Raw genomic sequence first — 16130 nt, forward strand, 5'->3', positions numbered from 1 at the left:
TAATAAATGTATCGCTTCTGGTCACTTATTACCTTGATACATTTTCTCCAATTACGTGTACACTTTCTACACCATTATCACATGTGGAGAAGAAGAAGAAGAAGAAGAAAGGCAGGTTACTGGCATTTCTGTTCTCTGTATACCTTCATGGATTGTAGTTTTCGTTGTGGCTCCACATGAAACTCCTTCGCTTTCATCGTTTCTGACATCGTCGAGTGTATACAGTTCATTTTCAAAAAGTTGCTTTTTAAATGTAAAACCTTTATGAGATGAAGATGAAAATATAGCGATATTGTCAGTTAAATTCATATAAATGGGGCCTAAATTTCTGGTATCAATAAAGGCTTTTTCTAACTCACCAATCCTAGCAGACAGTTGAGATAAGATACAGAGACATTTCACCTGGTATTCTTTACAACGTGTGTGTGTGTGGGTGTGTGTGTGTGAGAGTTCTCCTGCTCCCGTCCACTGACACGGTTTCACTTGGTGACTGTTTGTATGAAGGTATTTGTCTCTGTGTGTTTGTTATGCGCCACATGGGACTGACTCCGGCTCCCCACCACCAGCACAATGCGAGTACAGAAGACTGATGGATGGTGATGATAAAACATGATGAATTGAGTGTCACGGACATTTATCTTCCAATTCATTCCAAAACCATTAAGATTAATGTTTCACTGTGAATTTCAATGCGAAAAAGAAATCTATGCCATCAGGCTTTTCAACAGATTGTGAATTGCTGAAGAGCAGATTATAATGGAGTTTACTCTATTTTATAGTTTAGCAGTATTTGCATTTCACCAAAATAACAAATTTTCCCCATTTGTGACCAGCATGATTCTGTTGGCTAAACATCACCAACAATAAGAAACCTGACTTGAACTCGTAGTGGTTTGTCGAGACTTTAATTTCCACATTCCAGCTAACTCAGAATGGTTAATAAATGAAGTGACTTATCTATTCGTTCATTCAATAATACAGTCTGTTCAGAAAAAAATTGGAATAACAAGTTGATAAATTTGTGATCTTAAACAGAAAAAAAATTAACATTAAAACAACTTTATTTTCAAATAAAAGTGTTGTGTGACACCTGAGAAGCTGTGAGGACACTGAAAAAAGTTCATTCAAAGCAGACCAAATTCAGCTCTTTAAAATATGTATTTTATGTTGAATGTGCTGATTTAGGCCGGTTCATCAACAGCCTCCAGCAAAATATGCAACATGGAAGATTAAATCCAAAGAGATTTTCTGATCAGTTTTATCAGCTTCGCCTTTGTAAAATAAACCATTATACCCAACTCCCTTACAGAAACTGACTGAATGGGGGCCGCTCTGAGAAAAATAAATGTTTTATGGATCCGAACTCCACTAGATTCAACTTAGTCTCCCTAAATGACCCAGAAATGCACAGCAGCCGAAAATTCCAGGGACTACAAGAGTAAACCGAACACAATGACATGAATCAACAAGCTTTTATTTTTCTCATCTTCTTCACGTTAGCCTCAAATGAAGGTTTTTGGTCTGCTGGGGGAAACCACAGTCCACAGAGAAAGTCCATACAATGCACAGGGAGAACATGCAATATCCACTTCAACCTGGACTTAAAACGAGGACCTTCAGTTACCTATTTATTGGTTGTAAAACCCTTCTAGGCCCCAGTTGCTCTACATTTTGCTGTCCTTTCCTTGGGGGGGGGGAAAAAAAAGCTGAGATAAGATGTGACGGGCCGATTGCTGCTTGCTGCAGCTGCTTTGGAAAGCAAGGCAGGCTCTGTTTGGCTGATGAAAAAGACTGAGGAGGACGACAGACCGGGATGGGAGATAAGGCGAGAGACACACCGAAGCAGGAGAAGGATGGTCCGAGATGAAATGAAGCAGGAAATGTCACAATATTGCAAATAGATTTTTCTACACTGGCTGCTTTTTTTTTCTTTTAGTAAATGAAAAATAATGAGCGTTACAATTTCCATATGCTTTTTTTTTTTTTCTTTTTAATTGTAGGCATTCAGTGCAGTCCTAGATACGAAAACAAAAAAATATGCTCTGACCATACACCCACACAGTCTCACTATAAATGCCGTGCACAAGGGATATTTTCTAGAGGAAAGGTCAGATCTGACAATGACTTGAAGGTCTTTTGCTATCTGCCCACCGTGAGAAATATGTGCCATTAGCTGAAGGGGAAGCGACTACGGAAAGCTGATTTCTGCAACAGGTGGAGACATAAATTTCTATGCTGGTGGCTGAAGTCTGTTTTCTTTAAATATGTTGCTACTTAAACATATTCATATGGCTGCTCACAGCTGTCATAACTTTAAGTGTAAATCTCATCTTCATTCATCCCGACCCTCACAGAATGGAGCAGGAGCTTGTCGGCAGTAGGAGTGAGAATCTGACGAAGAAGAAAATGACAGAAAGAGGAAAGAGAGTGAGTCTACACTCGGGAGTGAGACGGAAAGCAAAAGCGGCAGTGTAAATGAGACACTCAGAGATCCAGCTGACATGAGACAGACAGCTGATGGCTGAAGGCGCCACTGAGGCCATATAGAGATGCAAATAGAGCTGACACAACACAGGAGGCAGCTGCCAATCCACGCAGCACATCCTCCAGCTCTCAACTTTGTGACAGATGATCCATAATTACCACTTTCTGCATTTACAGAAACTTTTATCCGACCATAAGACTCTGCTGACGGAATGTATCCTGAGGAGATGACTTGTGAAATGGCCCTTTTTGTCAGGTCTCATTACAGAACCTTCATACTATAACACTGTGGAATGAAATTAGTTTATTTACATGACAATGCAAGTCAGATTGATGTTGGCCTGTTAAATTTTGTGTCATGCTCAACAAAGATGTGATATAATTTTGTATGATTTGTATTTCTTTGCTACCTGTAAATATAAACTAAACCAGTCATACTTTAATAATCCCCTTGGGTTATTTCTGTCGTGGCATTAACATAATGGTACCCCATCTGGGCCACTTTTCCACTCCAGACAATAATAGCTAGATTCCATCCCTCCATTCATCTTCCGCCTGTTATCCAGGCTCGGGTCACGGGGACAGCCGTCTAAGCAAGGATACCCGCACTTCGCTTTCTCCAGACACTTCCTCCAGCTCTTCCAGCAGGATCCTAAGATGTTCCCAGGCCAGATTGATCAGTAAATCGAGAGCTTTACTTTTAATTTCAGCTTCTTCTTCACCACAACAGACCGATAAAACAACTGCAGCCGCTGCAACGATGCATCTGTCAATCTCATGTTCCGTCCTTCCCTTACTTGTCGTATCTTGAAATCTTGTGCATAAATCCTCCTCTTGGGCCAGGATCTCTCGGGAGACTCACAGATGGCAGACCATCTTCCAGTCGAAGACCACGGCCTCGGATTTGGAGGTACTGATCTTCATCTTTGTTGGTTCACACTCGGTTGCAGATCACCGCAGTGCGTGCTGTAGGTCCAGGTTGGATGAAGCCAACAGCACAACATGATCTGTCAAAAGCAGAGACAAAATCTTGTTGTCCCTGAACTGGACCCTGTCTGGCCCCTGGCACGAAATTTCTGCAATCCAGAGGTACCGTCCCCAGCCACCACATGATGTTACAGAGACATGTCAGCCAAGACAGTCCCTAGATAAAGGTACTCAGGGCGGATCTCATCCACATCCGGTGCCTTGCCACCGAGCAGCTCACGAACCACCATGGTGATTTTGTTTGGGGTGGTGGATGAGTCCACCTCTGAGACCTCAGCCTCTGCTTCCTCCATGTCCCAAGAGCGAGTCTCTGGGTCTGGGATCGCCATGGCCGCCGCTGGTGACTACCACCCAATCCACACTGCAAAGCCACGGGCATCAGAGCTCCTGGGATCATGCCGGCACTCAAATTCCCCACAAAGATACGACCGGCAGTTCAGGATGGGGCGAGATAGTTTTTGATTAAAATTGTTTAATTATTGTTTTTTTTAATTTTAGCCTTTATTTAATGATGTCAGTCCCATTGAGACACAGTGATCTATTTTTCAAGGGAATCCTGGCCAAGACAGCAGTTTAAAAAATTAAACGTTACAATTAAAAAATTTAAAATCCAAAAATGAAATATTAAATAATTAAATGTTTTATTACTCGATGATGAAAAGTTTTCTTTTTTCTTTTCTAATTGTATAACCAATTAATTGTCAAAAATGAAAGGAAAAAAAAAAAAGGAAGCCCCAGAATATTTAGTTTTCAGGGTCATACACCAGCGAAGAGCAGAAAATCCTCTTATGAAAGGAGCTGGAAGGAGTCAGCCTGGTTTATTTGTGAGTCAAATGCAACCGTGGCCGATGTTGTCGATTCAAAGGCCGTCTCCGTGACGATCGTCGGGATGCAGCCGACGCTGAAGTTGTGAACGCTAACGTCTCATTATTTGATTGGCATGTTTATTATACGGTACATAAACCGGGGAGACTTGTGTTGATGTCATGTTCAAACTGCTGTCTGAGCCTTTTAGCGCTCTTCCCTCGGTGACACAGATATCAAGAGCAGTGTTGGAGTCGGGACCCCCGACTGCGGCTTGTCTGAGAGGCAGTGAGTCACTCTGACACGGTCAAATGTGTCATTTGTTTCATCTTTCAGGGTGGATAAGACGCCACAGCATCACAATCTGTTAACTTGAGGAAAATGCAAATGACAGACGTGATATGGAGTGTCGATGTAAAGATGTCCGTGTGTGTTTTTGTGCCAGATTTCATTTGGGATTACTGAGAGACCTCTGAGTTCTTTCGACTCGCTGTCATCAGTATGTTGTGCTCGCTTTGTCTTTCCCATACTTCATGCTCCAGTTTTGCCCAACGAATCACCAGGATCAGGGTGAATAATTCATGCAAGGGACTGTTTGGTGTGTGTCCTAGTTAGTGTTTGCTTTGCTGACACCTGCTGGTGCATCCATAACAAAAACAATTAGACGCACGGTCCTCCAAGGATACCCTGGCACTCTTTCATCCCCAAAATATATTTGCCGTTCGCTCGCTCCGTCTCTTCACGCCGCTCTCGGAGTTTCAAGACCGTAACTTCCTGCTGACACATTCCCCCCCATGCTCTGCTGCCTTTTGTTGTTATCTGATTAACTGGAGCGAGAGACCAACCAGGATTCATTTCACTGCTGTCTCTCCTAATTTCATTCCAGGCTGTTTCCCAAACAATGCCCAGAATCCTAAGCTTCTCCATGTTCATCTCCTACAACAACAAAAGAAGCGTGTTCAGTGAATTTGTAGACGATACAGTATCAGTACCACTCACGCTCTGTGTCAGCTGCAAGTGCATTTTTTATGTGGCTTTCTAACACCCAGGGTGCCAACAAGTGAAGTGCTATTCTTTGGAAAAATGAAGCCGCTACTCACTTTGAAAACCAGCAAGTCGAAGCAGCGGCTTTGGATTTTATCAGTTTTTACTATGCTTCTTCTGTTAATTGTGTTTTTTTTTTCTGCCCACAGAGGTAGGTGACACACACACTGAGGGCTATTCAGTGCAAACCATCAATGTTATGAGGAAGAGTAGAAACATCTGTAGACCCAGGGAGAACATGGAAGTCATGAGTTAGATAGGCTTCAACCAGAAAGAAATGCTCAGAAAGACATTCCCAATTACCAACAAATCAGGAGAATATCTGAAAAAATCAGGATTTGTCTCTACAACATTTTAAAATGATTTGTTTTCTGGTGAGTCGTCAGCTCTCAAGCTACAGCATTTTATTTCCGATCATTACTGGAGCGGTTGATCTGAGCAGTCTGTATCACTCTGCCAACGCTTTTCTCAAAAGCCACAGAATTTTAAGAAGTGGCAGTGCTTTTTGCTTGAATTTGTCCTCAACTGCCTGACTCCATTTAGTCGAAGTGACGGGACAAATCGCTTTTGGGTGTATGTTTGTTGGCCAGGTCGTTTTTGGCAGAATTGAAGGTGTGCTCTTGGTTGCCAGGTCCAGCGAGCTGAAATGAATGGAAACCTACACTCAAACTGTATTAAATCCCGACATCATGAAGGATCACCGTTTAGTGAAACTTTGGTAGAGGAGTGATGATTCAGCTGTATGGCTGTTTTGAAAGATGAAGGTGGTGTTCCCCTCCAAATGCAGTGCAGTTTATGTTTTGTTTGTTGTTATTGTTGTTGTTTTTTTTGTTGTTACTTGAACAACTCTATCAGTTTTATCTATTTGTTTTCAAATTGTGATTTTTTTTTTTTTTTTGACAGTTAAAGTCTCATTTTCTGTTCCCACACAGGCATCTCCCATCTGTCTAAGTATAATATTTCTTACCAAAACAATGACAAACTGTATATGTTGCAGTGAAGCAATGCAACTAAATCTGGCTTAATGTTAGATGTCTGTTCCAAAAATGCTACATTACGTTTTATGCTTGAAGACTTGCAACTTTTCTATGATGAGAAGCCGTTCAGTCATCCGTTGAGTCTTCACTCAGAAGAATTTTCAGGCTAGTGCTGCGTGGTCAACTTCTCAGAGGTATTTCTTCTGTTTGCAGGATGACTGCTGCAAAGCGACTCTCTGTGTAATTGAATTTGTCTTAATATCTTAATAAACAGAGCCAGTTGTCTCAGACAGACGTTCTAATCTTCTCTTCCAAAGTGGCGCCTCTCTGAAAGAGTTAAGCCGGTGTGACTGAGCGAATAAACGCTGTCAAAATCCAAAACATCTGAAAAAAAAAAAAAAAAAATCTATCAAGTTCATCTAGTTTTCTAAATCAAATTGATAAGATCAGTGAGCTGCGGTTCAGTCCCTGTAGGGCAATAAAGATGGCTTATTTTCTCTGCATAATTGGCCCAGAAACAATCCTAACAACCCCCATCTGAACCCAGACAAACCCCATGGCTGGAAATTAGCGCTTGTGGGTTGTAGGAAAAAGTCACAAAGGCCTTTGAAGAGTGTTTTTGAGCTCTAATAATTTGGCCCACGAGAGACAGCTCCCTGCATTTTGAGTGCTGCCTCACACTGAGCCGGGGCCTGCAAGGCTTTCCAGAGATAGCTCAGAATCATTGCTAATAAAGCTTCCTGGATTAAACCGCGGGTGTTTGGGCGACCGCGCTCGCATCCTTCTCTCGGCTCGTCCTTGTTTCATCACCTCTCTAAACGGACGCGCCGAGACAGATTCCCGGCCGTCTGAAAATAGAAACACGGTGTACGCTGAGTGGGAAGAGGAAACGCGGCGGCGGTGTCAGCCGAACAGCAGCGCGCCGGTTGTTTCATGTCGTTCCGTCGATGGGATTCAGATGAGCGGGAGCGCACGTCGAGTGGGCCTGATGGCTCAATCAGCGCAAGTTAATTACAGACTCAGCTGGGAAGAGGCGCAGGCAGAGCAGATCACCTCAGTGCAGATTGTGAAGCGCAGTTTTAGGATTTCCTAAAGGGCACATAATGTGAGCGGAGGTGGGGGGGGGGAACAGGGTCCACATTGCACTGATGGAGTGTTTATAAAAGCAGCAGGCACAGACAGTGCTCCTCAATAGCTGTTTTACAAATATGGGAACAAAACTGGCAAACTTAGAAAAATCAAATCAACGTCAGTAAACAAGCGTTCGATGTGACCGATGGAGCCAAAATGAAATTGTGTTGATTAAGTCAAAGTGGCGACTGAACGGCCAGTAAAGCCTCTTTTATTTGCATGGAGTCGGTTGAGACAATTAGCTTCCTCCCCAGTTGGGCCGTTGTGCTGCGCATTTCAATCCCGCTCAGAAGAACAAATAAAAAGTTTGAAAACACAATGAAACCGGTTAGATCGACTGCTTGAAAAACGCTGTGGGAAGCCATTAAAGGCAGGTGCCATTTAGATTCCCCCTGGGTGCTTTGCTCCGGGAAAATGAGAAACTTCACTTTTTTTGTGTGTGTGTGTTTTTTGGTTTTTTTTTTTTTTACAATTCTAAATGCCTACTTTTTATTATTGTCTCATTCAACACAGCAGAATATGGCGTGTTTCCCATCTTTATCTCTGCCGAATAAGAATTTTGGGTGAAACTGCAAAAAAATCTGGCATTAATTGGAGTTTTATGAAATGTAATGAAGCACATGTTGGCCTGTATGTAGGCTTCAAACAACTTATGACAAATGACAGAAGAGTATAACATTCATCATTTGGAAAAGAGTCTGTTGATACTCATCTGTTTACAGTCTGAAAGGAATGTTGCTGCACTATACTTTTTACTGTTTTTTGGTTTCTGTGCAAAATATTCAAATGCAGAAAATAAACTGTTATCTCGCTGTCTGTAAATGCATGAAATACCAAACACTCTTCTTGTTTGAGTGCATCGGTGGAAAGCTTTAAGCAAAATGCCTTTGATTAAGGTCCATACTACAAAGAGCAACATGGATATGTGAAAAAGATGGTGCAAAACGCTAGGGGGACTCTATTTGGAATCTCTTCTTTTGCTCTATTTTTAACCACAGCTTAGACTTTCTGACAGATCATCTCTTGTGCCTTTTTGTTTTCTCTTTTTCTTCTTCTTCTTCTTCTCACCCACATTTCTCATTATATGCTTTAATGCTCCAGTATGTTTGGTAACGTCTTCCACCGACGTCTCCCTTTGTACTTGGACATAATCCAATGAAATAATCCATGAAATGATAGTTTCCAGCAGGTCTAACGCATGAACGGGCTGCAGAGGCATTCCTTGGTTCTGGAGCGATGGTGGCATGCTGGTGGAAACAGGCTGGCTCAGGTAGAGGGTGACCCAGAGTCTGGGTCTCTGCCTCCTGCCTCAGCCAGCGTCTGAACTCCTCCCCACAATCTTTCTGTCTGTCCTGTTGGTTTAAATCCCCTCACTCAAACCAGAATCGCAGAAAGCTGCCACCCCTGAGCCTGGTTCTGTCGGTTTTGTTCTTTGAAAGGGGAGTTTTTCCTTTCCGCAGGTGAAGATGCTTGCTCATGTGGAACTGTTGGGTTTTTTCATTGCAAAATGCCTTGAAAGGACTGTGTTGTATTTTTGACTTTAAATTTGGATTGAATTGTTTTTTTAGGACGATACATATGTTTAGCATTATTTGTATTTATTGGATGCAGAATTAGTAAAAGCTGAGTACAGGACAGATCATTGAAAGCCCCTTTTCCACAGTGACGGTATGGTTCAGATCTGGTAGGATCGGATCGGATATGCGCGCGTTTCCATAGCCACTGGTGACGTCATAAGGGTGACGAGCCGTGACCAACCGCGACCATTTGTCGGTCCTGCTTGCGAGCAGCGACCACCCGTACTGTTCCGGATATGGTAGGGAGGGACTTGAGCACCCGTGTCTGCTGATTGGTCCGTGAAATGTGCCACTCTGGCTAGCCCGCGAAAGAGCGAACTATCTCTGATGATCTCATCTCTGATGAACAGTTGTTCAGGACGTGCTTCGCGGACTCTTGGCCAAAAATGTCGACCGAAAATTGGTGTAACGGCGAAGTCGAAGCCCTCCTTGGAATTGTCGGCGAGGAGGACATACAACGGGACCTGGATGGCGCCGTGCGCAACCAGAAGACCTTTATTGTGATTTCTGGTCGCATGAAGGAGCTGGGGTTCGACCGCACCGCCGAGCAGTGCCGCGCAAAGTTAAAGAAACTGCGTGGTGACTACCGCAAAGTGAAGGACCACAACAGCCGGAGTGGGGTCCACAGAAAGAACTGGCGGTGGTTGGATTTGATGGACGCCATTTATGGCAACAGACCGGCCACACAAGGGAGGGACGCCACAGCGGAGAGCGACGAAGCCCGTTGCCGATCACTTGTGGACGGCGAAGGTGAGTTGTGCAATTCTTAACTGTGCTTTCAACCACCAGTGTTGCCTTGCAGTAATCCAGGGTTTCACTCCGTGCTTTCCGTCTTAAATTTACATTTATGTGCGGCGCTAGCTAGTAGCAAGCACGCAGCTAAGCCGGTTAGCTTCATTCCATTGTTGTCGGTGTCTCTCTGAAAGTGTTCTTGGTGTATTTCTGCAGGAGCACGTGTGTCGCTCCAGGGCGAGGAGTCCCCTGCCTCTGGGCCCAGCGAGATCGACTTTCGGTGCAGCACTCCTGCACAGGCGACTACTGCGTCATCTTCGTCTTCATCCACACCGTCAGTCGACCCGCCGTGCTCCCCCATACCACCTCCCAGAGGACGTGAAACTCCACCGGCACTTTCACGCACGCAGCAGCGCTCAGGTGAGGAGGACTCGTGTACATGTTGTAGATGCTGCATGAGACTGTCCACAACATCAACGCAACAGAAATTGTGTCAGTACACTCCAGTTTTTCTAGCCATGGACCTTCGTTATTATTTGTCACACATTCCTGAAGTTAATCAGAGTGTAATATATGTAATGTAATAATATATACAATAATAATTACATATATATATATATATATATATATATATATATATATATATATATATATATATGAGAGAGAGAGAGAGAGAGTTCTATATGTCTGTGGATGCTGTTGCTCATAACACTGCAAAACATCCATATCTGTGCAAGCTTTGTGAACTTGCTCTGAGTGGAAATGTCTAATTCTAATGTATTTAAGATAAATGCACTTAAATATTACATTTCGTCGGTATGGAGAGACTTCTTCTAAGACAATTGTTATTTGCATGTTTCTTAAGTCAAGTGAAATGAGACATTTTTGCAAAAACAATCAACTTCAACACTCTGTCTCAGATGTGGAGTGTTTCCATGGAATAATAACTTTATTGGCTGGAGCATAAGTTAAATGATGAGTTAGGTGTGACACTGCACTGGGAGCTCATCGCAATCCAAAAGGGGAACATTTGCCAAATAGAAAAACTATAAATACATTGGCTGTAAGTGACAAAGCCCCTGAAGTAACTATTGAAAGACAAAACAATGCCAGTGATTAAATGTGTCAAGTACACTGACATCTTGCGCCAGGAGTCCATCGGGGTCTTCAATTGGGGTTAGTTGTATAGATGGATGCAACTTCGCTGTATAGTATGACAGCAAACCGAGATAGATGTCCAGACAGGACAAAACGTCAGTGTTCGCAGAGGAAGCAACACTAACACAATAAAGGTTTCGATGAGAAAAGAAAAAAAAAGCATGTTGGGATTCTCCCAGGCCATGTTTTCGGGGAACCATTGGTGAAAGAGTGACCACAATACGGTGAATCCTTTACAGAAGAGTCAAGCAATGGCCGTGCTTCAACGTTCTCTGTCCCTCTTTCATTTTGCAGCACGGAGGCGGCGGGATCATCCCAGTGAGCTGTCGATGGTCCTCCGAGAGCTCCAAGCTAATGACTCAAGGCTGGCACAGCTCAACCACGACCTTCTGAGGGAGGAGCTGGAGCGCCATGACCGTGCCCGCCAGGAGGAGCTGCGTCTCCGCCGTGAGGATATGCAAGCCCGCCAGGAGGAGCGGCGTGCCCGCCGGGAGGAGCGCCGTGCCCGCTACCAGGACAGAAAGGAAGAGCGGCGTCTGCACCTGCAGTTTCTTGAGGCCCAGGCTGAAACTGCCAGGCAGAAGGAAGCCAGAGTGACTGCGGAGCTCCAAGACCACAACCAATTCTTCTCAAGAATATTTGCACAGGGTGTGTCTGCGCTGACACAGGGCTCGGCAGCCTTGCGTGACACTGCGCTGACAGAGTAGTTGTCTGAGAGCAATAAAAGTTGTGTGTGAACCCTGTCAATGTCTGCAGATTCTTGTTTCTGGTCTACACACGCACAGTGAGCCTGATGACACAATTTGTCATGCGATTTTTTTTTTTCTCACTCAAGTATTTGGTAGGCTGCAAAATTGAAAGCAAAAGTGTCTGCTTGACTAGTTTCTGCAGCACTGCACCAACAGATGTGCACATCCAACCACCAGTGGTAAGTCACCTCCCAGTGTGGAGCCTTTGCACCGGAGAGAGCTTCAGAAATAATAACCTGTAGACACTCAGCGCTGCCTGTTCACACTGCAGGTGCATGTCAGCACTACACAGAGCCAGATAGAACTTTATTGCCCTTGGCCATGAACAAGTTCACAACCTAGGAATTGTACCCGATGTGAATGCTGTGACATTAAAAGTAAACTATCGAAAAATAAAAGATTGAATACATATAAAACACAATAACATCTTTCAGTAACCACCAAGAAAAACTAGTGTACATTGTACAGAACAACATAGCAGCTGGGGTGGTGGGTCACAGCAGCAGCAGGTGTGTAGTTACCCGCGTATAATGCAATGTAGTACTGCAGACAAATCTTATATATTCAGGAGTCCCAAACAGGGCTGTTGGTGTGTAAAAGACATTAGTTGTTTTGTGTTCATCAGTCTGATGGCAGAGGGGAGGAAGCTGTTATTGAAGTGGGAGGTTGTAGTCAGGATGGACCGTAGCTGGTGACGTACAGGTCCTCCAGGGGTGGGAGCGTGCAGTCTATCTCCTTTTCAGCATGTCATACAGTACGCTGTAATCTGACTTTGTCCCTTTCGGTGGCGCCAGCGTACCACACAGTGATGGAGGTGTAGTAATACAGTGAGTAACGGCTGCACTTTTGTCAGTCCTACTTTGTCACTGCTACATGTTCGGTGTCCCTGGGTGTGTTGAAAGGTGCTTTTTAAATTGCATAAATTATTATAAGAACTTATTCCACAGCTTTTGGTCTGTGTTTCAGAGAAGCACTGAACTTTTGTTTTTAGGTCACATTCCCACACCCCATATATATTTATTATTCAGCGTTGGCACATGCCGCCTTCAGAATGCCACGTCAGTCTGAAAATATGTGTCACATAAGTGGTAGGAAAAATAGCAGGCATGCTAGTTGTAGAGGGGCGAAATGGTGGTTAACCGGTCGATTGCAGGAGGTCACGTGTGCCTCATGTTACGCCGCAGCTGCTGCTGAACCTCATCTGGGAAGAAAGTTTTTTGGAATCCATATGTTGCAAGTAAGGGATGGTGCAGTGGAAATGTTTGATGATTGACAACGTCTGCAGTCACTCCTTGTAGTGGCAGCTGTGTCCCTGCAATGCATACCAATCCAGAAACAGGTATGTGGCGTTTTTGGAGCTGTGATGACCTGTGTCATCCATTCTTTTTGTGTCGTGCAGAGAGAAAACGAGGAGACAAAGGATCAATGTGTCACATTTATTATAATGCACATACAGAACACACGTCTTTCGAGTGACACAGCGGAAGGGTTCAACACACACACGCATCACAATGTATATACACTTTATGAGCTGAGGTGAAGCATCAGTGCCTCCCTCACATCTTTTCCGTCTTCATCTGCAATCTGGCCCAGGGCCACCTCAGGCTCTGCTGCAGCACCAGCCTGCACAGTGAGGTTCCACTCATTGTTGAAGTCCTCGCCATGGCTCTCACAGAGGTTGTGCAGAGCACAACATGCCAGCACCATTGACTTTACGAGCGTGAGGTCACTGTCATTACGCTTCAAAAGGCAGCGCCACCTGCCCTTCAGCCTTCCGAAGGCGTTCTCCACCACCACCCGGGCCCTGGAGATCTTTCGATTGAACAGCTGCTGACCTGCTGTCAGCCGCCCGGTGTCCAGGAACGGTTTCATCAGCCACCTCTGCAGCGGGTAGGCAGAGTCTCCCAGGATGTAGTAGCCCACATCCACCCCACCGATGTCTCTGGTGCGTGTGGGGAACAGGCTGCCGTGATCCACCAGTTCCTGGAAGGAGGACAGTCTGAGTACACGCGCGTCGTGCACACTGCCAGGCATCCCAGCTGACACACTCCAGAAGAGACCTCTCCCATCCACGACCGCCTGGAGGATGACGGAGTGCCAGCCCTTGCGATTGAAATAATCGCAGTGGAAGTCTTGTGGTGCGATAATGGGAATATGTGACCCATCAATAGCACCCACACACTGCGGGAGCCCCCACCGGCTATGGAAGTACGCTGACATGTCTTGCAGGGTGTGCAGGTCGGGAAACTTTATGAGCTCCGGGACCAACAGCTCACGCGCAGCATCACAGAAGTCCTGCACGCAGCGGCACACAGTGGTGATGCTGACACCGAAAAGGTGGCTGATGCTCCGGTACTCAGCGTTGGTCGCCAGTTTCCACAACGCAACAGCAACCCTTTTCCGCAGCGGGACACATGCGCGGAAGGTGGTGTTTTGTTTCTCCATAGCCGGACGCACCTTTTCACACAAGTGTTGAAAAGTGTCTTCTGACATGCGAAAGTTTAGGACCCACTGAGCGGTTGTGAAGCCAGGCACAATGACGTCCCACCAGTCGCTGCTTCGACTGAAAGCCCAAGTGGTGGGCCTGCGGCGTCGACGTTGCAGCACTGCCTGGATCACCTGGGAGACAACAGCAGATTCACACAGTTAGATGCAAGTGACAGCAAGTTGAGAGCTCCAAACACCGTTTTCTTTTCCACTCCGTTGCATTTCCTATTCACCCCCAGATGAAATGTGTTTATCAGGCGAGAAACCAGAAGCTTGAAATTGAAGTGGACATAAACCAAGTCATATGTTCCTGTAGATTGAAGTTTGTAGTTCATAAGCAATATCTGATGCTATTTGTGCCACCCCTTTGTGTTATGTGTGTTTGTGTGTATGTATTCCACTGACATGTGTGATGTCAGCAAAATGACAGAGGAACATGGAATAGTTAAGCTGTACATAGGACAGAAACCTCAACAGTGTTCACGAGCAAGACAAAAGCAAACTGATTAATTGTAAATGTTTCCAAAATGGGAAACCTGTTTAGCACTTTTATTTTGTCAGCGAGTGTATTTAAGTCAGATTTTGACGTATATAAAAGCAAATCAAGCTTTTTTGCGAGCACATTTGATGTCATATGTAGTTAAATCTTGTTTTTATAGTTGCAGTACTGGACGGTACTTTGGGTCAGAACAGATAAATTAATTTAAACTTCCCTTTCTCACTACTGAAGCTACATGAGGAACAGGAATAGTCCATCTACACCAGGACTTGACTCGTACATGTCTAAAATTTGAGTTCAATTATACACATTATTAGTACCACCGCGTTTCCCTGCTGAGTTCACCAGACCGACTAGCTTGAAACATGTTTTCATTTTCCATTGGGGCATTAATGCTGGTATGTAGACGAAGTTAATATGGGTTCACCAAAAAGCAAAAACACACAAAAAAAGAACGGCTAAGGATGTATCACAACTTGTGCGAGTTCACAGGGGATTCTGTGGACGGACAGGACACGCAGCGGGGGATAAAACATGCTCCATGGGCTTACCCTGTTGCGTTGCCTTCTTCTGCATTGCTCTCTTTCCCAGTGCGCTCTTCGCAGGACGAGTCTTTTCCGCTCGCGCCTCTCCTGCTCGCATCTCTCCTCAAAGCTGGAGTCAGTGCTGGAGTCGGTGCTGGAGTCGGTGCTGGAGCCGGTGCTTGCCTCCTCGTCTGAACTCTCCGCCATCCGCCTGATCATGTCCGCTACTCTTTCCCTTTTAATTGCAGCATCTCTCCGAGCCTCATGGACCCTTCTTTCTAATACAGCCTGTCTTGTTTTAGCCAGGTAGTAGAACGCACAGAGTAAAAACACAGCGCCGATGATGTCGTCCATACTGCTCCGCAAAACTCTTCTTCAGTGGACAATGGCGGGTCTCCGCAAAACTCTTCCACAATTTCTCCCGCCTTTGCAAGCGCGTTACTCGTCACACCCTGTGTGGTGACGCACACACTCATAACCCCGCCTACATTACAGCCGTAACCCCTCCAATGGAAACGCGACACGTGATTTGTGCCTGGTACGCTTTAACCGACCTGATCCTACCAGACCCGACCCGTACCGTCACCAGCTGCGCTGTGGAAAAGGGGCTTTACATCAAACAGCTTTTTATGGGGAAAAAGATGAGGGAATTTGATTTCTTAAAAATTATTTGGCTGAAATCCAATATGTGAAAAATATGGAAAAAACAGACAAAAATAAAACTGTGAAATGTTTATTCTTTTTTATTCCATTAGGTCTTTATTCATTCAACTGTATCAGAAATCACAGATAAAACTTAAAATTATTAAATTGATTGTACTTTTAGATAATCCTGAAATAAAACATTAACAGAATGTCGAAGGAATTAAAAGTCACAGTGAAGATTTAGAAAGCATGTATTTCTTTGTGCTTGTAACCAACTTGGTTGATCAACCGATTTCTTAATTTACATGATTTTAAACAAATAGTTTTCACCC

At 44.6% G+C, this 16130-nt stretch overlaps 2 protein-coding genes across 2 annotated transcripts; one reads left to right on the forward strand and one right to left on the reverse strand.

Moving 5' to 3' along the window:
• The first annotated feature begins 9297 nt into the window (after positions 1 to 9297).
• Positions 9298 to 11601, forward strand: LOC115396462 (trihelix transcription factor GT-3a-like). The gene is made up of 3 exons (XM_030102341.1): positions 9298 to 9754; positions 9953 to 10156; positions 11189 to 11601. Exons 1-3 carry the CDS (start codon positions 9391 to 9393, stop codon positions 11599 to 11601), a joined length of 981 nt encoding a protein of 326 aa, XP_029958201.1. The 5' UTR covers positions 9298 to 9390.
• A 1498-nt stretch (positions 11602 to 13099) lies between these two features.
• LOC115396856 (protein ANTAGONIST OF LIKE HETEROCHROMATIN PROTEIN 1-like) lies at positions 13100 to 15589 on the reverse strand. The gene is made up of 2 exons (XM_030102923.1): positions 15181 to 15589; positions 13100 to 14262 (listed from the first exon to the last, which is right to left on the reverse strand). Exons 1-2 carry the CDS (start codon positions 15505 to 15507, stop codon positions 13168 to 13170), a joined length of 1422 nt encoding a protein of 473 aa, XP_029958783.1. The 5' UTR covers positions 15508 to 15589; the 3' UTR covers positions 13100 to 13167.
• Positions 15590 to 16130: the final 541 nt, after the last annotated feature.

The sequence above is a fragment of the Salarias fasciatus genome, chromosome 11 (genome assembly GCF_902148845.1).
Source record: "Salarias fasciatus chromosome 11, fSalaFa1.1, whole genome shotgun sequence".
NCBI classification, from domain to species: domain Eukaryota; kingdom Metazoa; phylum Chordata; class Actinopteri; order Blenniiformes; family Blenniidae; genus Salarias; species Salarias fasciatus.